The 26,987-nt window shown below is 35.6% G+C and overlaps 2 protein-coding genes across 6 annotated transcripts in view; both read left to right on the forward strand.

Moving 5' to 3' along the window:
* The first annotated feature begins 808 nt into the window (after window positions 1-808).
* On the forward strand, window positions 809-11,001 carry mfsd11 (major facilitator superfamily domain containing 11). Its single transcript, XM_048186677.1, has 14 exons — window positions 809-1,001; window positions 1,270-1,402; window positions 1,502-1,557; window positions 3,743-3,850; window positions 3,936-4,015; window positions 4,103-4,199; window positions 4,288-4,346; window positions 5,332-5,488; window positions 5,607-5,647; window positions 5,729-5,794; window positions 7,077-7,202; window positions 7,287-7,461; window positions 7,591-7,726; window positions 8,127-11,001. The coding sequence occupies exons 2-14, from the start codon at window positions 1,307-1,309 to the stop codon at window positions 8,286-8,288; spliced, it is 1,359 nt and encodes a 452-aa protein (XP_048042634.1). The 5' UTR covers window positions 809-1,001; window positions 1,270-1,306; the 3' UTR covers window positions 8,289-11,001.
* Window positions 11,002-11,928: 927 nt separating this feature from the next.
* LOC125266124 (uncharacterized protein C16orf96) overlaps window positions 11,929-26,987 on the forward strand; it is a 47,002-nt gene continuing 31,943 nt past the window's right edge. For 3 of the 5 annotated variants that reach the window (XM_048186595.1, XM_048186599.1, XM_048186603.1), the window contains exon 1: window positions 11,929-12,611. In XM_048186595.1, coding sequence (XP_048042552.1) covers window positions 12,231-12,611 — 381 coding nt within the window. In that variant the 5' untranslated portion in view covers window positions 11,929-12,230. The remainder of the gene's footprint in view (window positions 12,612-26,987) is intronic. The other 2 variants (XM_048186585.1, XM_048186590.1) reach the window with 1 other exon arrangement.

A 26,987-nucleotide genomic window follows, 5' to 3' on the forward strand; every position in this document is an offset into this window, starting at 1 on the left:
CTCAGTGCTTCGTGTTTTCTTCTGGATCATCAGTGAATGTTTGAACCTTTTTTAATAGTTGAGTTTGAGTCCCTCAGTTGTCTTTAGTGTGAAAATATGGATCTCAAAATCATTCAGTCACAGCTGGAATGGGTTCAAATACGCAAAAAAATGGTGGAAAACTGATGAATCTGCAGGACCTGGAGGATTTTTCTGAAGAACAGAGCTCAGTTTAACTGCTCAGGACAAACAAGAGATTTGTGAAGAACCATCACAAAACAAACAAACAGTCGTAGATCATCCAGGTAACCACACAAAGTATTAAGAACCAATGGTATGCAAATTTTTGAATGGGTCATTTTTATAAATTCAGCTATTTTTTGACTGTATGTAAACATCTTTTATGCTAAATATCTTACTCAGGAGAGTACTAAATAAAAAAGAACACACATTTTGCATTATCCCTCTTATTTTGTTAAAATGATTAATAATTTTGCAGATTCTGCAAGGAGTATGTAAACTATTGAGCACAACTATATATATATATATATATATATATATATATATATATATATATATATATATATATATATATACCAAAAAGACCTGAACCAAAAAGTCATCAATGTAGTATGATGTTCAGCAAGCAACAAGACAAATTCTGCGTTAAATACTGAATATAAATTATATCCAACTGAAATAATTTATACAACGTATGCATTTGATAATAAATATATATTTAACGATCAACAGTCTCGCTGATTTACATACCTACGGAAAGACTACACTACCCACAAATCCGTTCGTGGAGGATGAAAGTGACATCAGCGTCAGCTGAAAAGTCACATGACAGACATTTTCGATTTCAGACATACAGGAAGATCCTGATCGAGAAGTCGGAAACTAACATATATTTACGTTTTCCAGCTTTACAGAATGTTTCTGTCCATATCGAAATCGTCGTGATCAACAGGCGTTCACATTATGAATTAGCTGTTTACACCAGCGCACCCAAATATTCGGTAAGTTTACTTCGCACAATAAACATCACAGTCGGTCTCCATTCACAAGCTTAAATGTTATCTGTAATTATAAATTAATAGTTCATTATTCAGTGAATCTGATGATGTATTCGCATTACAGACATACAATGACTTCTCTGGTTTAATCGAGCACTCTTGATAGCTGTTGATCTCATGAGGAAGCAGTGATCATATACTCAGCATATGGGGAGAATAGCAGTGTTGTGTCAGGTGTCACTTGACTCTGATGCTGTTGCGTGTTCACTAGTTTCAGGTTGTCATCGAGCTAAAGACCTCCAGCCAACATGAGTCCGGAGGGAAAGACCCTGCTCAACGTCGTCGTCCTGGGCTTGGGCTTCATGGTTATGTTCACTGCCTTTAGCACCTGCGGGAATATTGAAGTAGGTTCTGATAAATATTATACTATAAGATGTAGCTGTAGGCTTATAGCTCTGCAAATGTCCAGTATGACAATCAAACCTATATTTTCACTCTTTCAGCAAACTGTAATAAAGAGTTTCAACAGTACAGAGTTTCATGGAAGTGGCTACACAAGGTATTCATTTTCTTTCTTGTTTGTCAGAGTGACATTCTTTATAGAGGACACCCACTCTTTCAGTGGCCTTGAAGTATTTTTCTCATTTGCATGTCATTAGGTATTAAAAGAAACTTTTAAGTTGGCATGAAACGGAAGTTGCAATAGTTTGTTCCCCCTATTGTGACGTATATATGTGTGAAACTGCTACTCAAACAAGAATAAATGTTGATTTTGTCCATGGGGGATTGATTGGATGGTTGTGGTTTGCTATTGGTGGATCTCATGTGAGTGACAGGTTGCTCCGCCCTCATACCAGTAAACACATCATCAGAGAAGAAATGAGCTGCAAGAAGGAGAAGTTATTTTGATTAAAGATTATGAGGCACATGATTTAAAATAACGATGTACACAGATTATAATAAATCACTGCAATATTCCATAAAAAAATAAGAATTGACTTTAAAGGAACACTCCACTTTTTTTTTTTGAAAATAGGCTCATTTTCCAACTCCCCTCAAGTTAAACAGTTGAGTTTTACCGTTTTTGAATCCATTCAGCCGATATCCGGGTCTGGTGGTACCACTTTTAGCATAGCTTAGCATAGTTCATTGAATCTGATTAGACCGTTAGCATCTCGCTCAAAAATGACCAAAGAGTTTTGATATTTTTCCTATTTAAAACTTGACTCTCCTGTAGTTACATCGTGTACTAAGACCGACGGAAAATGAAAAGTTGCGATTTGCGCTTGCTGCACCCATGTACGTAACTACAGAAGTGTCAAGTTTTAAATAGGAAAATATCAAAACTCTTTGGTCATTTTTGAGCGAGATGCTAACGGTCTAATCAGATTCAATGAACTATGCTAAGCTATGCTAAAAGTGGTACCGCCAGACCCGGAGATCAGCTGAATGGATTCAAAAACGGTAAAACTCAACTGTTTAACTGTAGGAGAGTTGGAAAATGAGCCTATTTTCAAAAAATGGAGTGTTCCTTTAAATAAAGAGATGGGAAATGTTGATCTGAAGCAAATTTATGATCTCAAGAATAAAAAGAGATGTTTATGACTGTGTACTTGATATCTTTTTAAGGCATGTAACTGCTCATCACATTAAACAATTGCAAATTACATAGAAAACTTAAAAGTATAAAAATATATTGTATATAATTTTGGTTTATTGTAAAAACCCATATACAAAGATATAATCTTCTAGAATCCCACAGTTGTGCTCTATTTCTGCTTAAGTCATGTGACATGTTTTGGCCTCTGTACCCATTCTGAATGAGATTTATGAACCGGGTCATCTGATGTTGTGCTGTTAACTAATGAATCTCTCTTGACTTCAGTAATCACATCGACCATGATTATATAACAAAGAAGCACTGTCTGTTCTCAAAGAAAACAGAACTTTGAAACAGAGAAATGAATGCAGTGTAGGCATGTGACCCAACAGACACTTATTCAGCACAGGCTCTTTACCTTGTAAAAAACTGTCGACAATTCTTGTGGTGGAAAAAAAACATATTGGACAACAAAATAATATTGTTCGTCTAATATTTTTATTCTACTGTATAAAGTTTGGCTGCTGAATTAAATAATTTTATCTGCCTATCTACTACTGTACTGTGATGTTGGGACAGTTGTAAAACTGATTATGGACTTTTTAATATTTCAGTTGTTTAATGAACATTATTATTCTATTACAAAAAACTCATCAGCAGAGTAGTGTGAAAATATTGTTTACTATAAATAATGAGAGATAAACTAATTCCAAAATGTTTTAACTCATATTTTTATATACTATATAAACATGTAGCATATATTCATTAAATTTATTACATTCATATATTTACACTACTATTCAAAAGTTGTTGTTTTTTTTTCAGTAAAATACAATAAAACCACTAATAACGTGAAATATTACTACAAACTCCAGTCGTCAGTGTCACATGATCTTTCAGAAATCATTCTAATATGATGATATGTTATATTTCTGATTATCAATGTTGAAAACAGTTGTGCTGCTTCAAATATTCAAAACACAATGAAATAGTTATGACTAATAATGATCATCAAAGCAAATACATCATAATTTTGACATAGAGTTATTTGAATTAAATATGAAATCAATGATTATTACATTGGTATTGGTGATTTCCATCCTCATAACCACCCTTAACACATCCTTTCATACTTCTCTTCTAGCTTGGCGATTATCTACACGGTATTCTCTGCCTCTAACCTTATAGCGCCCTCAGTGATAGCTGTTGTTGGACCTCAGCTGTCTTTGTTTTTTAGTGGAATTGTTTACAGGTAAGTCCCTGAAGGGCTTTCTGTCATAATTTAGTCATTTTCTCAGAATGTATGATGAAATAGTTTTCTCTCTGGTCTCTTTTAGTGCTTATATTGCTGTTTTCATCCATCCGTACACTGCCTCATTCTACACTTTATCTGTATTAGTTGGAATTGCCGCTGCAGGTGCGATATCATTATCTGTTTAGTTATGAAAACATACTATGTAGGCACACATTCTCTAAAACTTTCCTCAAACATTGTCTCTTGCAGTGCTCTGGACGGCCCAGGGGAATCTGCTCACCATCAACTCCAAAGATTCCACCATTGGGAGAAACAGTGGAATATTTTGGGCATTGATGCAGTTTAGGTATGTCCTACTTGTTGACATTGAGCATGTGTAGAAGGAAAAATGGTACATAAGGTACTATGATTTATTTATTTGTTCTCTTTTGCAGCTTATTCTTTGGTAATCTCTACATATATCTTGCCTGGCATAGCAAGAGTCACATAACAGGTGAGTACATATTGTTCAACTATGACCACTTTGGTGGAAATCACCCCATAACTGGGGTAATGTGTGTACAAGTCAGGGTTGCCAGGTTTTCACAACAAAACCCACCCTACACTCTAAAAAAAAATGTAAAAAAATGGTGCTATATAGTACTAAAAGTGGTTATTTGGCTCGTAATCATAGGGGAACCACTTTAAGTGCTGTATAGCACCAAACCTTGGTGCTTCAGTGGTTCTTTGGGGTGGTTAAGGTGCTATATAGCACCACTGCCGTATACAGAACCTGTTAAGCCACTGTATGGTTCTTCAGCGGTTCTTTGGGGTGGTTAAGGTGCTATATAGCACCACTGCTGTACAAAGAATCTGTTAAGCCCCTTTAAAGTTTCTTTACGAGCCAAAGAATCACTGTTGGTGCTGTTTAGCACCATTTTTGTTGAAGAAATAAAATGCAATATGGCATCTCTTATGGGTTCTACGTAGCACCATTTGACAAAGGTGCTGTAGAGCACTTTTAAAGATATGGCGCTACATGGCAACAAAAGTGGTTATGATTACGAGCCAAGAACCACTTTTAGTGATATATAGCACCTTTTTTTTTTTTAGAGTGTATTGCTTCTCAAAACTAGTCCAAAACTAACCCAATTGCATTTCCTGGGGGGTACTACCGCATTTTTGGCAGGGTTCCCTTGGTAAAATTCGCATTCCAGGGGCTAAATATAGTGTTTTTTGGGGTCGCTTCAACCCGCAGACATGAAAAACAGCCCGTGGCAACAGTGAAAAAGTAGCCCAATTCCACAGGAAAACCACGGACTTGGCAACACTGGTACAAGTTGAAGTAACAATAATTTTAGTTAAATAATTTACTTATTTCATATAACAAAAAGATAAAAATGAAACCTCCATACAAAATAATTTCTGAATGGTTACACAGAATTATAATTTAGGTCTCTAGTCAAATAAAGCTGAAAAACTTCTTTTGCTGGTGCCAGATAAGGACCGCCAGACAGTTTTCATCACACTCACGGTCATCAGTCTGGTGGGCAACTTCCTCTTTTTCCTGATCCAGCGACCAGACCCAGAACCTGCACCTTCTGATGCCTCTGAGTCACTTCTACCAACAGACATCTCTGACAGTACTGATGTGGTGTATGTACATATTCTTATCCTCTTCTGCAAATCAAGACACTAATCTGGACCAGTTTAATCATATCATATTCTGTCTTTTTTCCTTTGCTTTGCTTCCTATTCTTGTTACTTTTTTAAGTCCATCCCAGAGTCTGTGCTCTCAGGCATTGGAGGCATTCAGTAAGTGGCACTAAAATATATAAGAATGTATGAGTTTAAAGCATAAGTTACATCTTCTCTTTCTACATATCTCTTCAACAGAGAGATCCATACAGCTGGCTATGACCAAAGAGATGCTTTTATTGAGCATACCCTTTGCATACTCTGGTAAGTTCAGTCCTCTATAAGAAAATCTATGTGGTAGCAGTGATAGTTTACACCATGATGACAGATAAAGCAAGCAGATTATGAAAATAAAAGGGCCCAAAACAGAGCCCTGGGGTCCCCCTTTAGTAGCAGGGAGTTCTTTTGGATACTAATAAATAATTTATAATTATTATACTATATATTATATAATAATACTATATACTATATAATAACATAATATTTATATGCAATATTTTACAGTTTTGAGTGTTGTTTTTGTTAACAAAAAGTGTTATTATTAACTATTAAAGGGTTAGTTCACCCAAAAATGAAAATAATGTCATTTATTACTCACCATCATGTCGTTTCACACCCGTAAGACCTTCATTCATCTTCAGAACACAAATTAAGATATTTTTGATGAAATCCGATTGCTCAGTGGGGCCTCCATAGCCAGCAATGACATTTCCTCTCTCAAGATCCATTAATGTACTAAAAACATATTTAAATCAGTTCATGTGAGTACAGTGGTTCAATATTAATATTATAAAGCGACAAGAATATTTTTAGTGCACCAAAAAAACAAAATAACGACTTATATAGTGATGGCCGATTTCAAAACACTGCTTCATTAAGCTTCGGAGCGTTACGAATCTTTTGTGTCGAATCAACGGTTCGGAGTGCCAAAGTCACGTGATTTCAGCAGTTTAGCGGTTTGACACGTGATCAGACGCTGATTCATAACGCTCTGAAGCTTAATTGGACTGGATCTTGAGAGAGGAAATGTCATTGCTGGCTATGGAGGCCTCACTGAGCCATCGGATTTCAACTAAAATATCTTAATTTGTGTGAAGATGAACGAAGGTCTTACGGGTGTGGAACGACATGAGGGTGAGTAATTAATGACATTATTTTCATTTTTGGGTGAACTAACTCTTTAATAAACTGATCTTTTGGGTTGTGTCCATCAAGTTCCAAATAATAAAAGACTAAATAATAAGTACCCTTTTCTTTTGTAAACTATTTAATTCACTGGATTATCCAAAAATAAGCATGGATTAAAATAACTATATTGCGATATTTACCATTACAGTAATATTTATAATGTGATGTAGGATTTCGGACATACTGTCCACCCCACTGACTATCCTTTGGAGGGCTATCTAAGTTCTGTAAAATATATGAATATCAGATAGGATGGATTATATTGGCACAGTCATTGTTATAAATCGGTTGGTGGGCCAGCCTATAGTAGACTAGCTGAACTGTGATGTTGAGACAATGTTGCTGCCTATCTGTACAGGTCTCGAGCTTACCTTTTACAGCGGGGTGTATGGAACATGTTTAGGGGCCATGACTCAATTTGGAGAAGGTGCCAAGGGTCTCATCGGCCTCTCTGGAATTTTGATCGGTGTTGGTGAAATACTTGGTAAGTCAGTTACAACTATTGTGCTTCTGTTCTCGGTGAGCATGGCAAAGCAAATGTAACAAGACTATTTCTCTGTTTAACCAGGAGGGGGAGTATTTGGGATCATGGATAAGTGTAACCGTTTTGGCAGAAACCCGGTAGTGTTTTTGGGGCTGATTACGCACATCGTGGCATTCTTCCTCATCTTCCTCAACATAGCCAATGATGCTCCTGTGGCCCCAGAGGAAGGCACACAAATGCAAGCTTTTATCCAACCCAGGTAAGAGACAACAGCTACAGTACTAGACTGTCCATCAAGCATGGGGATCGAGAATGAAGCCAAACATGTTTATTAGCAATCTTCTTGCTTCTTTACATTGATTATTTTATTGTCCATGTGTTTTGTCAGTGTGGCTTTGGCGCTGATATGCAGTTTCTTGCTGGGTCTTGGTGATAGTTGCTTCAACACTCAGCTCATCAGCATTGTGGGATTCTTGTTCCGGGACGACAGCGCCCCAGCGTTTGCTGTCTTTAAATTTGTACAGGTTTGAACCTTCCTTTTATTAAAGTGTTTTAATTGGTAGCATTAAATTATTTGATATAAAAAGTCATCTTTATTGGTAACTGGTATAAATTTCAGACAGGTTTGTTAAATAGTTTGAGAGGTCTACATTGGTAAATGGAAACCCTACTTAAGGAGGTTGAGCAAGTCACAGTTCTCATGCAATATGTAGAGGAAGAAAGATATTTCTGAACATGAAAAGCATGAAATGGTGCAATGTCTTGCAAAAGGCATGAAAAAATAAGTCATGTGCTTTATTGCTTGGAAATATACAGTAGAGTAGTGTAAGAACCAGTCCTCAAAAACCCACATTTATTGACCTCAAATCTGTTTATGGGGTAGCCTAGTATGTGAAGTTGTGTTTGTTCCTGGTGTCTCTGCAGTCCATCACAGCAGCGGTGGCCTTCTTCTACAGCAACTACCTTCTCCTGCAGTGGCAGCTGCTCATCATGGTGCTGGTGGGCTTCTTGGGTACCGTCACCTTCTTTGTGGTGGAGTGGGCTGCTATCAGCAGACGACAGGACTCCGACTATGACAGTATCTGACAGAAACAGTTTGAAGGACTGAAGTGCCAGAACTACCGTCTCATCTCCAGCCATCAGCCTCAGTGAGCACATCTACAAACCATCTCCAATGGTCTCTTTCCTCTTTGGTTTCACTCTTAAGACGTCTCCTAAACTCTCAGCTGTTGGAGCACCTAGACCATGTATCCATTCTAAGCGAATCAGCTGTATAGACTCGTTTCTTTACTTGCACATAAAATATGTTTACTCCCCAGATGGGATCAAGTGCTGTAATGCAATAATAAATGGTTTGTTTAAATTTTTACGTTTTCAAATAGCATTATACTGTGCAATGCCAGTGACCATCTACCAACTATGGTCTCATCGTCTTTCCAACATTTTCTTGAAAATTGAACAAGACGTAAATGACTATAGACACAATTTACCCAAAAGTTAAACTTCTGTCATGATTTACTCACCCTCAGGTTGTTCCAAATTGTTTTGTGAAACACAAGGAGACATGTTTGAAGAATCTTTATGCAACTCATTTTTAACCACAAATATGATTCATAGTGAAGATTACAAACATGACAGTGCCATATAATTGGTCCATACAACTCATGCACTAAATTTCAAGTTTTCTGAAGCCATGCGATTGCTTTGTCTCAAAAACAGATTGAAATTTAAGCTGTTAATCTGTCAAAGCTCTAAAATTTAATTCAGGATTCAAACATGCCTCTTTCTTTTTAGAGGTTCGCCCAAACACAATTGGTTTTCGTATGTGTTGTAAGCGAATGCAACATACCAAATTGAAAACCGAGTTTGAAAAAATGAGATTTGTGAGCTGCAACCTAAATTGACCGAAATTTCAGTCTGTCATTGGAAGTCTTTTAAACACTGTGCTTTGTCCATGTTGGAGCTGGACAAATGTGGTCGCTATGAATTGTGTTGGAAAAGAGCTGTGTAAAGATTCTTCTGAAATTTAGCTTTTCCCTGAAAAACAAAAATGAGGATATGTAAATGAAGACAGAATTTTTATTTTGAGTGAACTACTCCTTTAAGTAGATATTGTACTACTTAAATTCAGTTATTGTTGAGAAGTCTGTGGAGGCTTGTTTGCACCAGGGAATAAAATAAAATAGGTAATTGTGACTTTTTATCTCACAATTCTGAGAAAAAAGTCAAAATTGCAAGATAATCTGACAAATATGGTCAGAATTGAGAGATATAAACTCACAATTATAAGGAAAAAGTGTCAAAATTGTGAAATATTCTGAGAAACACGGTTAGAATTGACAGAAATAAACTCGCAATTATGAGAAAAAAGTCGAAATTGCGAGATATAAAGCCGCAATTCTGAGACGTAGTGTCAGAATTAAGAAATATATGTGAGTTTTAAAGTCTAAATTGTACGAAGCCCCGCACATGACGTGGACATATATATATATATATATATATATATATATATATATATATATATATATATATATATATATATATATATATATATACCACGAATTAAGAATTTGTTCATTCATATTAAGTAAATCTTGTATCTTGTCCACATTCTCTCATTTTGATTTACCTGAAAAAAGGGAACAATTTTGAGACATACGGTCAGAATTGAGAGATGTCAACTCACACTTGTGAGTTATGAAGTCAATATTGTACGGAGCCCCACATATGACATGGAGAATTATGTTACGAATTAAGAATTCATTCTTTCATTTTAGTAAATTGTGGCTACATTGTGCTAATTAATTCCCTTGATTTAATTGAACTAATACAAGGGAACCAATTATTACAACATGGCTGATAAAATGAGGGTACAAATTAGTAAAACACGCCGACGTATTAGTCAGTTGTGGGAACGAATTGTTAATTCATGGCCACAATATACATTTTTTACTGCAGGGCTCCATAGAATTGTGACTTTATTACTCACAATTGTGTGTTTATATCAGAATTCTGAGAAAAAAAGTCACAATTGTGAGAAAAAGTTGCAGTTAACTCTATTTTGTTTTTGTATTCAGTGGCGGAAACAAGCTTCCATAAGTCTTGGTGCAAATGCAATAAATCACTGAGCAATGAAACATCATTTACATACACTACGCTGTGAGACTGTAGGTGAGAAATATGATTATAGACTCAATTTTTATCTTTCACAACTACAAAACATGAAACACTCAATGCACTGTCAGTAGGTAAATTAAAATCTTATTTTAATTCTTTTTGCCTTTCTTTTTCTTTTTTAAGGAAACACTTTTGCCAAAGATTGAAGCACTCTTTCTAGAAATTTGCATTTTTTTTTTTTTTAAGTTTGTCCTTGTTTATTTGTGTGAAGTGAAGAAATATTTCAATGAATCTGATTACTGATATAATCAATAGAAAACAGAGAAGAAACTATTTGAGAATCGTTATAAACTGCATCTGTATAATATCAAGCAACATGTCATAAATAAATATTAATGTACTGAGAAAGGGTTCAGAAAGACCTTTTCTTAATACATTCACAATACATATGTTACAAGCTCATTTGCATGGGAGCAGAAGCTACATGTATGTTATTATGGCACGAACGGTTCAGCTGTATGTGCTTCAATGCAATCTATAGGATGTTGAGGGAAAATGACATGAATATCTGGTCATATACTTGAATGTATCTTGCTGTAAAAATGGTAACAGCACCTGGATTTTCTGTTTTCTTTTATAAATATGTGTATATATGGGATTAAAGACCATTTTGAGCCTTTGATTCCTGCTTGTGTCTTTTCATCAGCGCTCATACATACATGACAACATAAGGGGACGAAACCAAGAAATATCTTGTAAAAAATTATTTAATAAAAAGTTATACATGTAAGCGTTGTATTCAAAACTTAGCATTTGTTACAAAATTATTATTTTAAATAAATAAAAGAATAAAAGTATACAATATGACAAACTATTTAATAGTAGTTATTATAAAAAGTTATTTTTTCAATATTTTCACGACTGTCTAAATTTATTGAATTTTTGATGTTTTTGTGTGTTTTAATCCACATTTGACAGAAATAGTCTCATATATATATATATATATATATATATATATATATATATATATATATGTGTGTGTGTGTGTGTGTGTGTGTGTGTGTGTGTGTGTGTGTGTGTGTGTGTGTGTGTGTATGTATGTATGTATGTATTTATAAATATATGTATGTATATGAACAATTTTTTATTATTTTGGGACAATGAAACATTTATAAAAAGAAATGGTCAGATTCCAGGTTAAATTTACAGCAGTTCCTCCAAGCAACACAAAAAGACATCAATACAAAAGCGAAGAAAACGTTTGTTTGTTTGTTTGTTTTTTTTCGTGAATATTTGATTTATGAAAGTATGTTTTATACACTTTGGCTATTTGTATAGGTCAGTATGGCTGTATAGCAGGCCTGTGTTATGAAAATAAACAATTTAGGGCAAAATTCGTTCATCCATCAGAGTTATCTTAAGTATAATTTATGTAAAACTACATGTCGCTCTCCGCTCTCACGTGCACTGCCGATGCTGACACTGAATCAGTTGCTAAGCAACCAAAGACGCCGCCGCTCACAACAGAAGCTCATTTCTGTTGACTGACAGAGACTTCATCCAATGAGGATAGAGAGCGCAAGTGACGTATAGCATTTCAACCAATCAACATCTTCGGAAGGCGGGGAGAGCGTAAATAGATGGCAATCTTGATACAATTTCCCAAAGCAAAGCAGCCGGTAACGTGCGAATTAAAGGATGAACAAGTGGCGACCAGCTACAAGAGACGGATTTAGTATAACTCTACCTTGTTCACAGAAATGAGAAAACAGTTTAGATCGTTATAATCCAATGATTATGTTCGAAAACAGACTAAATCGGGACTTGCGTACTTGTTTAGAGATATGTCATTCAAACGAACAGGACTGTGATTGTCGGTTTTGACAGCATCTTATCGATTTAGACGAAACCATGTCGACAGACATAAGCCTGCACGAGCTGCTGGATCTCTCCATCGGGACGCCTGATGTCGGATCTGTCAATTTCAGCGCACTGCACACTTTACTACACGCCATCCTGGGACACCTGAAGATCGAGAGGGTCACAACTACCTGGAAGGAGGCGGACAACGACCATGACAGCCCGACACAGACTAAAGTCTTGCTGCTGGACAAATCCAGCCCCTATCGAGTGATGGAGGAGAAGCTGCGGCGGATGGAGGAGCAGATGCGCGCGCTGGAGGCTCTGCCCAGCGCCTCTGAGCTCATGAGCTCCGACGCCCCGCTCAGCGACATGTGGACGCTCATGCAGCTCCGCGGGAAGGCGCAGGCAAACGAGGACGGGGTGTCCAAGGTAAGCGACACCTCTGCAGGTAGCATGCGACTCACAAAAAGTACTGTGGTATTCTTAAAAGTACTATTTTAAAGAACCACTGCACCTTGCTTATCATGGTATGCTATTATTTAAATTACATCGAGTTTTCTAGACATACACCATGGGGACACCGTGTTTTATTGGGCATATAGAATGGAAACATGTTTTTGGACATATAGCGTTTACAAATAAAGGTGTTTTGACAATGATGCCACTTCAGTAAACAGCTCTTAAAGGGTTAGTTCACCCAGAAATGAAATAAAGTAATTTATTACTCACCCTCATGTCGTTCTACACCCGTAAGACCTTCGTTAATCTTCAGAACACAAATTAAGATATTTTTGATGAAATCCGATGGCTCAGTGAGGCCTGCATATAGACAGCATTGCCATTCAAACTCTCAAGGTCCATTATTGTACTATAAACATAATTTGAAACAGTTCATGTGAGTACAGTAGTTCTATCTTAATATTATAAAGCGACAAGAATACTTTTTGTGCGCCAAAAACAAAACAGAATAACGACTTTTCAACAATATCAATATGGGCCGATTTCAAAACACTGCTTCATGAAGCTTCTGAACTTTATGAATCTTTTGTTTCGAAATAGTGATTCGGATCTCCTATCAAACGGCTAAACTGCTGAAATCACGTGACTTTGGTGCTCCGATTCACTGATTCGATTCGTAAAGCTCAGAAGCAGTGTAATCGACCCATATAGATATTGTTGAAAAGTCGTTATTTTGTTTTTTTGGAGCACAAAAAGTATTCTTGTCACTTTATAATATTAAGATAGAACCACTGTACTCACATGAACTGTTTCAAATTATGTTTATAGTACATTAATGGATCTTGAGAGTTTGAATGGCAATGCTGTCTATATGCAGGCCTCACTGATCCATCGGGTTTCATCAAAAATATCTTAATTTGCGTTCTGTAGATTAACAAAGGTCTTACGGGTGTGGAACGACATGAGGGTGAGTAATTAATGACAGAATTTTAATTTCTGGGTGAACTAACCCTTTAAAAAACATTATTTTCTTAGGGCATGTTAACACGATAACTGAATAGACTGAACACACATAATGTCACTGTTTTCACAAATTCACATTTTTGTAGACGATAAAGGTGTTTTATTTAAAAAACATGCACTTTGAAACCCGTTTTTTGACATTTCCAGTTTTCAGACCCCAAAAAAGGCATTGTCGTGTAAATGAACGTGTCGTGTAGTTTTCTGTTTTTAGTTAAAAACAGTGTCGTTTAAACAGCCCCTCAACTAAAAACAGAAAAAAATGTGTTTTAGCTTTTCATTTACAAGCAATGGAAACGATACCGTTATCGTCTCCATGTAAACTACAAAAATGTGAATTTGTTGCTGCATTCACGCCACGGCATAATTACCGTAATCTGGAGATGATGTTATATTCGGATCTGTTCACGTCCTCGGACTGGGAATTGACCCTTTGCAAAGACTCGCCCCCCTTAGTTACTGTTGCTTTGTCTGACAAGCCATGGTGCTGTCACGCCACACAGTGAAAAATACATCGCGGAGCAAAGAGGACACTGAAACACGTCGACAGACAAGACAGAGCAGGTTACTTATGATATTAAACAAAGTCCCAGCTTTCAAACTGTGTAATTTTTTTAATTAAATTCGAACAATAAAAAATGTTTTGTGGCTCTTTAATGTGTCCTGACAGATCGCTGTAGCTCCTCAGCTCAAGCGGCTCGTGAACCGAATATCTTTTCCTACTAGTTCATTTATAGCATCAAATAAACATGAATGAACATCAGAAGGAATGTTGTTTCAAACGCGGAAAGACATCAGTACTAGGGCTGCAACGATTAATCGCGATTAATCGTTTGCAAAATAAAAGTCTGTGTTTACGTAATAAATGTGTGTGTTCTGTGTATAATAATTATGTATATATAAATACACACACATACATGTATAAATTTAAGAAATATATGCATGTATAAATAAATATATATATTTAAATATATTTTATATTATATATAAATATAAATATTTTATATATAAATATAACAATTTTTCTTAAATATACATATGTATGTGTGTGTACACAGAACACACACATTTATTACGTAAACACAGACTTTTATTTTGCAAACAATTAATCGCGATTAATCGTTGCAGCCCTAGTCAGTACACACCATTTTTCAAGTTCAAGTCCACCGAAGTTAATCTTCTAACTCCTGACTGCTTTGTAGGACAAAATGGCAGGATTCAGCGTTCTGATTGGTTAGATCGCTTGTCAATCAAACTCCTGGCAAAGGGTCAATTATGCGTTTCTATGGCACCACTATCAACGCCTGAATGAATCTACAGCAGTCAGGTGGTATATTGGCCACGTGGTACATGTGGGAGCTTTCAGAAAATTTCCCAGCTTACAAACTGTAATTACGAGCTCTACGAGGATGTGAACGCTTTTTACGAGCCAGAATCTCATAGTTACAGTAATTACGACATGGTGTGAACACACCTTGTGAAATGGTAACGTCATGCGCATGCATATCACCTGTTGAGTCTATAGGTGTGTAGTGTTTCTTTACAAAGTCACATCGCCATCTACTGGCCTGGCATGAACAATACAGCGTTTTTAGTTGTTACATGGATCTGTGTGAACGGGGATCATTTTGACAAAGTTATCGTCTGTATGCGAAAAATGCGAAGGAAGATCTTTTCCATTTTTAGCACATTGTTGTTGTGGAAGCATACCCTGAGTGTGAAAAACATTGTTAAAGGTTCTTCATGGAGCTATAGATGCCAATAGATCACCTTTATTATTATGAGTGTATGCGATAATCATAACTTGATAATCATAATCAAAAAGTGTTATAATTCAGTGATTATGTCTGAAAACAGACTACATGTAAAGACACTGGTACCGTGCTACTGCCTCACTTGTTTGACACTCGAAAATATAAATAATGGTAAGAAGGGTGTGAACGTACATCTAATAAACATCATAATCCTCTTTCTTAACACTGATGGATCACATACTCTCTTTCTCTCTTAAACCCAAACACTCAATCATTAATCAGGGCTGGACACTATTAAAAATATAGGTATTTTTAATTAAATTAGTTAAATTAGTTAATCTTAATACAGCAGGTTAACCAATTTAACTATAGAGTGCCACATTGTTTGACACACTTTTTCAGCAGCGTTTGTTCTAGAAGTATTTTTTCATTCATTTCTCCCATAGGGACTTCAAAAAAAGTCTTCGTAAAAGAGTTATAAGCCATGAACCAAACCAACATGATGCTCTGATAAAAATCCCATGATGCTCTGAGAAAAGCATAATAAAATTTAAAAAACTTCTCAATTTAAAAATGTTGATTATATAAATAAAAACAATATATTTTAACATTTTACATATGTAAGTATTTTGTGTGGGCGGAGCTAAAGAGATTTTTTTGCCACATTTTGCTTGTTTTGAATATTTTCTGTACAGCATCATGGGTAATGTAGTTTTCACCACAAATTCCTATTTTCAACATGATTATTTAAAAACTAAGTTGAAATAATGTGGGCTGAGATTCAATAGAAACAAATGCCATCGATTAACAACCTCGTAGCTCACAGTAAGGTTTAAAGGTTAATAAAAGGTTTAAAGGTTTATAAGTTATCATTAAAAATCTATTTCTCACGAGTTTTCACGTCTGGAATCTGACTGTTGGTTCACCAGTGTGAATCTGAACTGGCCACACCCACAGGATGTTATTTTGAAATTTGAATGGAACATTTTCTGAATTGAAATGTTGAAAATTGTGACAAAACATGGATAATTAAACATTAATTGTGGATAATTACACCATATTTGTTCCCTGAGATGTAAATTACACTTTTCTCAACTAATACTGAACGAATTATATAAATATTGACTTAAAGATTTGAAAATTGATTATGTAATTCTCTTATGTAATTATTATTTTAAAATCTGGGAAATTTAGAGTTCTTCCAACATGGTCTGTAAAATGAACATTAATTATTAAATGTATATAAAAGTACAGCTAAATGAGGTATTTTTTTATTAAAAGCAACAAAAAAAAATCAATTAAAATTAAATTCAAAAATTCATATTGGAGGTAGAGTTTAAGAATGTGAAAGGTATTCTGAGTTGAGTTGTGTTGTATAGAGAGCTGCTGCTCTGCTGGGGGTCTGCAGGAGGCTGAATGTTTCATCAGCGTGTCTCAGCTGTAGATGACTGATGACAGACCACAGAACAATGAGCCACAGACACTGAGCTCCATTCTCAAATAACACCATCTGTGTCTCGTGTTCCACAAACTACATGTTTGTCACACTCCCCAAACCCCTGTTTCTGAGATCCTCGGATACTTAAGTATCAGTGATGGACGCCTAATAACACTTCCTGTTTACCACATGGACACATTTCACAAGTGCTGAGGGTTTATTTTAGTCCAAACACAGTTCTGCTCAGCACAACTTGTTAAAGGTGCCCTAGAATTAAAAATTGAATTTATCTTGGCATAGTTAAAGTTATAGTTCAGTACATGGAAATGATATTATGATATTTTTAGTGATATTTGTAAATTGTCTTTCTAAATGTTTCGTTAGCATGTTGCTAATGTACTGTTAAATGTGGTTAAAGTTACCATCGTTTCTTACTGTATTCACGGAGACAAGACTGTCGTTATTTTCATTTTTTAAACACTTGCAGTCTGTATAATTCATAAACACAACTTCATTCTTTATAAATCTCTCCAACAGTGTGTAATGTTAGCTTTAGCCACGGAGCACAGCCTCAAACTCATTCAGAATCAAATGTAAACATCCAAATAAATACCATACTTACGCGATTAGACATGCTGCATGACGAACACTTTGTAAAGATCCATTTTGAGGGTTATTTTAGCTGTGTGAACTTTGTTTATGCTGTTTAAGGCAAGCGTGAGCTCCGGGGGCGGGGAGCGTGAGCATTTAAAGGGGCTGCAGCCTGAATCGGCGCATATTTAATGATGCCCCAAAACAGGCAGTTAAAAAAATTTATAAAAAAATCTATGGGGTATTTTGAGCTGAAACTTCACAGACACATTCAGGGGAAACCTTAGACTTATATTACATCTTTTAAAAAGACGTTCTACGGCACCTTTAACATGCACAGTAGACTAAAATGAGGCATCATGAAATAGTCTGGAGGAAGGATAATCCAACAAACACTGTATGTTTGCTGAATGTTGATTGACAAACAACAAACTTTGTACTTGTCAAATTAAGGGTATGTTTACACAACAACAATGTGCTAAAAACTGAAAAGTTTTTCCTTTGCAATTTTTGCGTACAGACAACAACTTTATCAAAATGATCTGCTTTCACACGGATCAGTGAAAAACGACTAAAAACGCTGTATTCTTCATGCCATGCCAGTAGGTGGCAATGTCACTTTGTAAAGATATGTAATACACATGCACATGATGTCACCGTTTTCACAAATTCACATTTTTGTAGTTTAAACAGAGATGATAACAGTATCCCATTCAAAAACTTGCACTTTGTATACCGTTTTCAAAGGTTTGCTTTTCAGGCCCCCAAAACGCTGTTGTCATTTAAACAAATGGCCAAAACACATAAAAAGTTTTCTGTTTTTAGCTAAAAGCTGTTGTGTAAATGGCCCCCAAGTCTCATAGGTACCAGTCAAAAGTTTGGTATGATTCATATTTGATATCCATTCTGATATCCACTCGGAATTTTCTGTAAATGTGCGAGATTTCAATTTTCACTATAGGTAAATAACTAAAAGAATAACAAAGTGCAGTAAGTGGTAAAACTATTTGCACTACAAAGCAGTGTGTTTATGATTACTGCTACGGTTTGCAGGGAAGAGGAGAGGTGAGGATCTAATCGCAAGAAGTCTTTATTCCACAGACACACAAACAAAGATAATTTAAATGGGAAAGCAGATGGCAATAATCCAAACAAGAAAACACAAATCCAAATGGGGAGACAATAATAATCCAACAGGAAATGCAACAGCATACATGTAAAGACAATGACCGACAAAGGACAACTGAAACACGGGTATAAATACACTGGATAACAAAAGGCTAACAAGGAACAGGTGTGGGTAATGAGTTACTATGGTGATTAACAAGGGTAACAATGGAAACAATAGGCTTGTTCGAAAAGCATCGACGCTGTGCAGACATCAAATTACTGCAAGAGCAATCTAAAAGCATAACAAGTCATATGCTTTCCAAACGCGCTCGCGGTACTTTGATGTCTGTGCAGCGCCGATGCATCTCGAACAAGCCTAAAGGCAAACAGAAACTAAACCACAGGAAATGAAAACCAGACAACAGGATATCAAAATAAGAGTCATGTAGCTACATCCGCTCTTGCATTAAAAATAAGGCATATATGACCTTTAACCCTTGTCACTGTCATTTTTTTTTTTTTTAAAAAAGCAATTCAGCAAGGATACATTAAATTGATCAAAATTGACAGTAAAGGTATTTATAATAAATGCTGTTCTTTTGAACTTTCTATTAATCAAATAATCCTGACAAAAATGATCATGGTTTCAACAGAAATATGAATGTTTTCAACATTGATAATAATCAGAAATGTTTCTTGAGCAGCAAATCATCATATCAGAATGATTTCTTAAGGATCATGTGACACTGAAGACTGGAAGTAATGATGCTGAAAATTCAGCTTTGATCACAGGAATAAATTACATTTTAAAATATATTCACATAGAAAACAGCTATTTTAAATTGTAATAATATTTCACAATATTACTGTTGTTGTTATTATTATTATTATTATTATTATTATTATTATTAATAAATATATGGTGAGTAGAGATTTTCAAGAACGCACACACCCACAAAAAAATTTGTACCAACCCCAAACGTTTCAACAGTAGAGTATATGTAATAAAATTGCATAAATGTGCATCTTGTGTCACACTTGGCCAAAATAGCTGTTAGGTATAAAAATACATTGTATTAATAAGAAACATAAAATGATAGAATGAATATTTATCTGAATATTTTTGCATTAAAGACCACAAATTAAGACTTTTAATTGTGCTTTAAGTTTTAAATATTTTTTTCCTTTTTTATTTATTTTTTTTTTTTTAAATAATACATGTTATTCTCCAAATTATCCAAATTTATAGTAAATGTATAATACAACATTTTTTTAAAATTCATTTCAGCACTTTAACTCTTTCCCCCCATTGACTGAATTTTCCAGCTTTCCATGTTTTCACTGTTATATGGTAGGGGGCGCTATTACACATCTTCTGAAAGAGTACAGAATCTCCAGAGCAAAACACAGGCAAAAAAAGAAGCAAAAACGAAGTTATAAAATGCTTTTATAACTTGTTTTTGCTTCTTTTCTTTTTTTTGCTTCTTTTTTCTTTTTTTTTTTTTACTTATGATAGCAACCTGAATCATAACAAAGCACTGTTCGCCAGAGGAGAACTGGCCCCCCGACTAAGCCTGGTTTCTCCCAAGGTTTTTTTCTCCATTTAACACCTATTTGCCACCTGTTTGCCACCTGATGTCACCTGTTGGAGTTTGGGTTCCTTGCCGCTGTCGCCTTTGGCTTGCTTAGTTGGGGACACTTGACATTTGACTTGACATTTTGATATTCAACAGTATTATTGACATTTATTCAACAGTGCTTTGATCTGCCTGCATTGACACTATTCTTTTAGAGCTGCTGTGCAGCCAAATTATATACCAGTCATCACTGTAAAGCTGCTTTGACACAATCTGCATTGTAAAAAGCGCTACATAAATAAAGGTGACTTGACTTTTTTGCCTGTGTTTTGCTCTGGAGATTCTGTATGCATTAGGGGTGTGACGAGATCTCGTGGCACGAGATCTCGCGAGACTAAACTGTGACGAGATTTCTCGTCGAGGCGAAAAGTAGTCTCGTGATGTTGCCATGACAGAGTGTAAGGATGATTAGGAAAGAATATGCCACCGCTACGTTTACATTATGTCTCCACTGTTGTTTTGCTTTGTATTTAAATAAAAAAAAACATTTAATTCAGTTGGATAACGGTCGCCGCCGCTCCATATTTACAGAGTACGCGCGACCGTTTAAAAGTGAAAGTAAACGCGCGCGCGCATTCAAACGTGATTTCAATACCCCGCATTTTGAAAGCGGCTCCCTGATGAATGCAGATATCTCTCAATATGAAAGCTATTTTAGGCTGGGCAGTGTAGTTGTAACCATCTCTCAGCTCTGTATCAAAGAAACATTTGGTCTTATTTGATCTTTGAATATTGAGAGAGTGCGATTATGGTTGCACTTATTGTAAAGTGTTTCCATAAAAATGAATAACAGTTTTCTCTTATTATTATTTACTAGTACAAACAATAAGGTTTCATTTGTTAACATTAGTTAATGCACTGTGAACTATCATGAACTAACAATGAATGACTATTTTTATCAACTAACAAAGATTAATAAATACTGTAGCAAATATATTGCTTGTTGTTAGTTGATGTTGGTTAATACATTAATGTTAATAAATGAGACCTTATTGTAAAGTGTTACCATTTTTATTTATACTGTTTTTATTTCTGTGATCAGATTGTGGAGAGGAGTTCAGTTAGGAGGTCAAAAGCTGTAGAAGCTCATAATTCATGTACAGTAAGATCTGAAGAGACTGAAATCATACAGGAGGGAAGTCAGTCAGTTGAGTTAGTGGCAAAACCTTTTACATTACTTGAGTATTGTTGTCTTTTACTGCATATGATAATTCAGTCTCAGAAAGTAGAACTGAAATGACATTCATTACAAAATGATTAGTTAAAACATTTCAAATACACCTGCAGAATATTTTTTCTAGTCATGTATTTCGCCATCTTGTCTCGTCTCGTGAACTCAATCTCGAGTCTCGTCTCGTCTCGTGAGATACTGGTCTCGTCACACCCCTAGTATGCATCTCAGCTTTTAGTTCAAAATGTTGCTTTTTTTAATGTTTCAGCTTTTTTTAACTTACCCAAATTCTAGTGTTGATAGCAAAAAGAATGTATGAAGCTAGAATAAACAGTTTTGTTTGTTTGTTTGATTGTTTGTTTTAAAGCAGAGGCTCTGCTCTTTCTTTTGATATATCGCATGTTCAGATATTCATACAACAAAATATTCTGGGGGCCATGAAATTTTTCTGAAAATGATCAAAAATGCTGGCAGGGAAAGAGTTAAGTACAGAAAAAAAAGAAAAAAAACATTATCTTTTTTTACCTTGGTATTATAATCACATGGTTTATGATCATCAGAAACATACATTCAGTCAGATGTATCCAAACATTTGTTTGGTTGTGAGTGATTCACTCATTTGCGACACCATTTAAAGTTTTCAGGTTTACCTGTTTATCTTAACTGTAATAAGAAAGTCAAATACTATTGTAGCACTTATAGCAGCTAATGACATCCACGTCTCTCATGACACTGAGTCTGTCTTGAGCTGTGATCACCTCCCCTCAACGTCTTTCTCCATCCTCTGATAAGCCGACAGTAATTAACCTCCCGCAGAGCCGGCGCTTGTTTCACAAACACTCCGGTGACGCGGGTGCACGGGGAGGTCCTGCTCATCTTCTCAATCATTAATGTTTCGTTTGGACATGTTTGGAGTCATCCATGGTTATCCGCCAGTGCCCTCAGATGACCCCTGCCACCCAGCTGCCAGCCGAATCCGGGGAGGCCGAACAGGAATGAAAAGCACGGGTGACTACGGGGGCTCTGTATATGTGAGCCACAGCAATGCTGGCGTCAAAGTTGTGAGTGCGCAGGAAACACCGTCTCGTTGTTACATTCAATGAGGAACGTCAAGGGGGGTCTAGATGGTAATGATTTACCAGGTGTTTTAAAGCTGGTCATGTGGTTGCATAAACCAACGGATCCGATTCAGACCGCTCATCACATGAAAGAGTGAATGTCATGCTCTTTCCAGGTGTGAGGAGGTTATGGTGTTACCTACTGTATTCACTTCTGTTGTTTTGACTGTCAGTTACTCAGAGCGACCGATTGGAGGGTGTGGAGCGGAGATGGGCTCTGTGCCCTGATACTGTGTCATGGTTACAAAATGACAAGATTCATGCTGACTATGTGGCTGTGTGGTGATAAGCCGTGACAGTTTGAACTTTCCTGTGAATATGACTTGTGTTGTTAAAGAACAAACGATGACTGACTTGTCAAACAGCGCGTGTGTATCGTTTATATTTGCTGTGAACAGCTGGACTAGATTCTTATTATACCTAATTACCATAAACAAATGGGCTGTCAGGTTCATTATGACAAACTGTCTCTTACAAAATGGACTGCGGCAGGACTATGGTACCTGATGTGGGGTTGGTTTGATTTTGAAAGAAAAAAAAAAAAATTATGCTGACTTATGCGAATTCTGCATTTATATGATCAAAAATACAGTAAAAACAATCATATTGTGAAATACTATTACGATTTAAAATAACTGTTTTCTATTTGAATAAAATGTAATTTATTTCTGTGATCAAAGCTGAATTTTCAGCATCATTACTCCAGTCTTCAGTGTCACATGATCCTTCAGAAATCATTCTGATATGATGATTTATTATCAATGTTTAATGAAGAAATGAAGAAATGTTAAAAAAATAAATTAATGAATGTTAAAAAAACAGCATTTTTTTGTTATAAATTTCTTTACTGACACTTGATTCATTTAATGCACCCTTGCTGAATAAAAATATTACTTTCATTTATAAAATGGTAACACTTTACAATAAGGTTTCATTAGTTAACAACTTTAGTTACCATTAACTAAGAATTAACAATACTTCTGCAAGATTTATTAATGTTAATTTCAACAATACATTATTAAAATCAAATGTTGTATTTGTTAACATTAGTTAAAGGATTAGTTCACTTTCAAATTAAAAATTTCAACAAATAAATTTTCTCACCCTTCTTTCTTCAGTTGAAAAGAAATTAAGGTTTTTGATGAAAACATTCCAGGATTTTTCTCCTTATAGTGAACTTCAATGGCCTCCAAACGGTTGAAGGTCAAAATTACAGTTTCAGTGCAGCTTCAAAGTGTTTTATATATATATATATATATATATATATATATATATATATATATATATATATATATATATATATATATATATATATATATACAGGGGTGCACATTAGAGGTACGCAGGTACGCATGCGCGGTAAAAATAAACTATGCGTAGCAGAAAACATGGAGGGAAGCGCTTTTGAGTACCGGTTCACAGGGATACGTTTACTTACTGGAGTAGGATTTTTCTCCATCTCTGGTAAGATAGCAATCATGATAATATGTGTGTTCTTTAATTATTAGGTGTGCAACGGATCGCAGTTAATCCGTGATCCATACGGATAAGGTCCAACGGTTCGGCACGCATGTGATTCGCGGATTAACTGCTATATTTAACCATCATAGAGTGAAAGTTTGTAATTTGGACGTGTTTTGTCTCGCCAATTAACACATTCAAACGACTTTAAAAGCGGAAGAAGAGGCTAAAAGCGGAAGAAGAGGCGAAAATCGGGACTCGCGAACTGTAATCTGTGCGCACAGCCCCCCGAAACGCGCGCATGATGAGAGTCAGACAGCGCTCGAACACCGAATTAATTCCGCTTTCGCGTTTACTTGCGCTTGAAAGGAAACATACACACAAAATTATGTCAAAATACCTGTCTCGGCAAGTATTCTCTCGGTTATGTCATAAGTGAAGTGTTGAGAAAGAAACCGGATGTGTGTCAGTTATTCGGTCCGTGCTTTCCTTCTTAAAGTGACAGCAGCCTTTGCTGTCATTAATGTTAGTAAAAAAAAAAAAAAAATCATTATCATCATCTACCATGTTCGAGAGAAAAGAAGATAGTGAGGAGAGCAGTCAGGAGGAAAGTGATTAGGACAGCTTTTAGGATGTGTCGTGTAAAGTGTGAGTACCAAGCAACATCTCCAGGTACTCCCTTGAGAACCAGACCAAAAAAGTTATGTGCACCCCTGTATATATATATATATATATATGTTTTAACCATAAATGCTCATCTTGAACTAGCTCTCTTCTTCTTCTCTATTTGAATTCCAGCAGTGTAGATGTTGCTAAATGTATTACTGCCCTCCACAGGTCAAAGTTTGAACTAATTGTTATATACTTGCACTAGCATATTGTATATGACAATTTAGTTCAAACTTTGACCTGTGGAGGGCAGTAATACACTTAGCAGCATCTACACTGCTGGAATTCAAATAGAGAAGAAGAAGAGAGCTAGTTCAAGATGAGCATTTATGGTTGAAACGTATAAATTTTTTTTTTTTTTTTTTTTAGAAAATGAGTGATGGTTTCTCTAGATAAGGCCCTTATTCCTCGACCCTTACCCTTATTCCTCACATAAGGATAAGACCCTTACCCTTATTCCTCACATTTTGCTGGCAGCATTCATACATCTATTTCCCAAACACAACCTCTGGATATGACACTGAGCACGTGCACTCAACTTCTTTGGTCAACCATGGTGAGGCCTGTTCTGAGTGGAACCTGTCCTGTTAAACCGCTGTATGGTCTTGGCCACCGTGCTGCAGCTCAGTTTCAGGGTCTTGGCAAACTTCTTATAGCCTACGCCATCTTTATGTAGAGCAACAACTCTTTTTTTCAGATCCTCAGAGAGTTCTTTGCCATGAGGTGCCATGTTGAACTTCCAGTGACCAGTATGAGAGAGTGAGAGCGATAACACCAAATTTAACACACCTGCTCCCCATTCACACCTGAGACCTTGTAACACTAACAAGTCACATGACACTGGCGAGAGAAAATGGCTAATTGGGCCCAATTTGGAGATTTTCACTTAGGGGTGTACTCACTTTTGTGGCCAGCGGTTTAGACATTAAAGGGGCTCTATGTAGGAATGACACCCAGTGTTCAAAATAGGTACTGCAGTCCAAATTCAAAATATTGTTTGGCCCGCCCCCTCGTTCAAAGACGCGGGTTGCCAGCAACAATAGGTAGCGCAATTCACAATGAAAGCTGAGGAGACTTACACACTGTAAGCTGATGAGTTGATTTATCTGTTTTAATATGCTGTTGTTCATAGAGATATTTAGATGGATTCAGAGGCTTTTTAGGTCAAGTAGAATATGCGATTCTTTTGTTGGTTTCCATGGTTGCAATATGCGGTGTTTTCCACCAACTGGCAACCTGTGATGTCAAAATACTATTGGATAAACTGGCATCACACGGTTTCACACAGACCAAAACAAAGACAGACATTCTGACATGAAACACACATTTTCAAAGTGGAATATCTTGATGTTGAATTGTTTTTCTGAGAAACAAGTAGGTGAACTTAGCATGTATCCTAAATATCTTCAAACATATTGGTGTATTTCTATGGTTTATTAAAGTAAAATCTTACATAGAGCCCCTTTAATGGCTGTGTGTTGAGTTATTTTGAGGGGACAGCAAATTTACACTGTTACACAAGCTGTACACTCACTACTTTACATTGTAGCAAAGCATTTTTTCAGTGTTGTCACATGAAAAGATATACTAAATAAAATATTTACAAAAATGTGACGGGTGTACTCACTTCTGTGAGATACTGTATATCATAGTTTGACATATATCATATATCACTTTGGTCCCACTTTATATTAGGTGGTCTTTACTATGTACTTACATCAAAAAATAAGTACATTGTATTTATTTTGCTCATATTGTATTGCAAAACACTTTTGCTGCTATTGAGGTGGGACATGGGTAAGATTAGGGACAGTTTTATTCAGAATTCAAAATGTATTCAAACACCTTGAACATTTCATTCATTAATACAGTTTATTCACTATAGTTTAAAAAATGGTAATAAAATATGACAAGATCTCAGAGTTAAACTGTGTCAGAAAAAATTGATCTTAATTATGTCAGATAACACTTGAGCAAAACATGGTCAGGTCAAAGTGTCTGAATAATTTTTATCAATTTTACTGGTAGTCCATTGTATGAAGAATATTTGGGTGTAATATGTCACAGTTTACTTTATTTTGCTATCCTCACTTACATAAATGAACTATAGTGTCCTGCACCCACTAGTAAATATATATATATAAAAAATAAATATAAAAAAAAGATAAAAAATATAAAAAATGTCTGAATTTTTGGTTTGACTGTATATCATAGTAAGAATTATAAATAGTACTTTACATGGTACTACCAAAAGCTATGATAGTACCTTGATATATATTTATATATATATATATATATATATATATATATATATATATATATATATATATATATATATTATATTTATTTATTTATTTATTTTTTTTTTTTTTTTTCT

Source organism: Megalobrama amblycephala, linkage group LG1 (assembly GCF_018812025.1).
Source record: "Megalobrama amblycephala isolate DHTTF-2021 linkage group LG1, ASM1881202v1, whole genome shotgun sequence".
Lineage (NCBI taxonomy): Eukaryota > Metazoa > Chordata > Actinopteri > Cypriniformes > Xenocyprididae > Megalobrama > Megalobrama amblycephala.

Bases quoted from the DNA above. Each gene is read 5' to 3' on its own strand.
- mfsd11 (XM_048186677.1), top strand. From the start codon at position 1,307: ATGAGTCCGGAGGGAAAGACCCTGCTCAACGTCGTCGTCCTGGGCTTG. The intron at 5,489-5,606 runs GTATGTACATAT...TACTTTTTTAAG, and splicing joins TCTGACAGTACTGATGTGGT to TCCATCCCAGAGTCTGTGCT. The intron at 7,727-8,126 runs GTTTGAACCTTC...GTGTCTCTGCAG, and splicing joins CTGTCTTTAAATTTGTACAG to TCCATCACAGCAGCGGTGGC.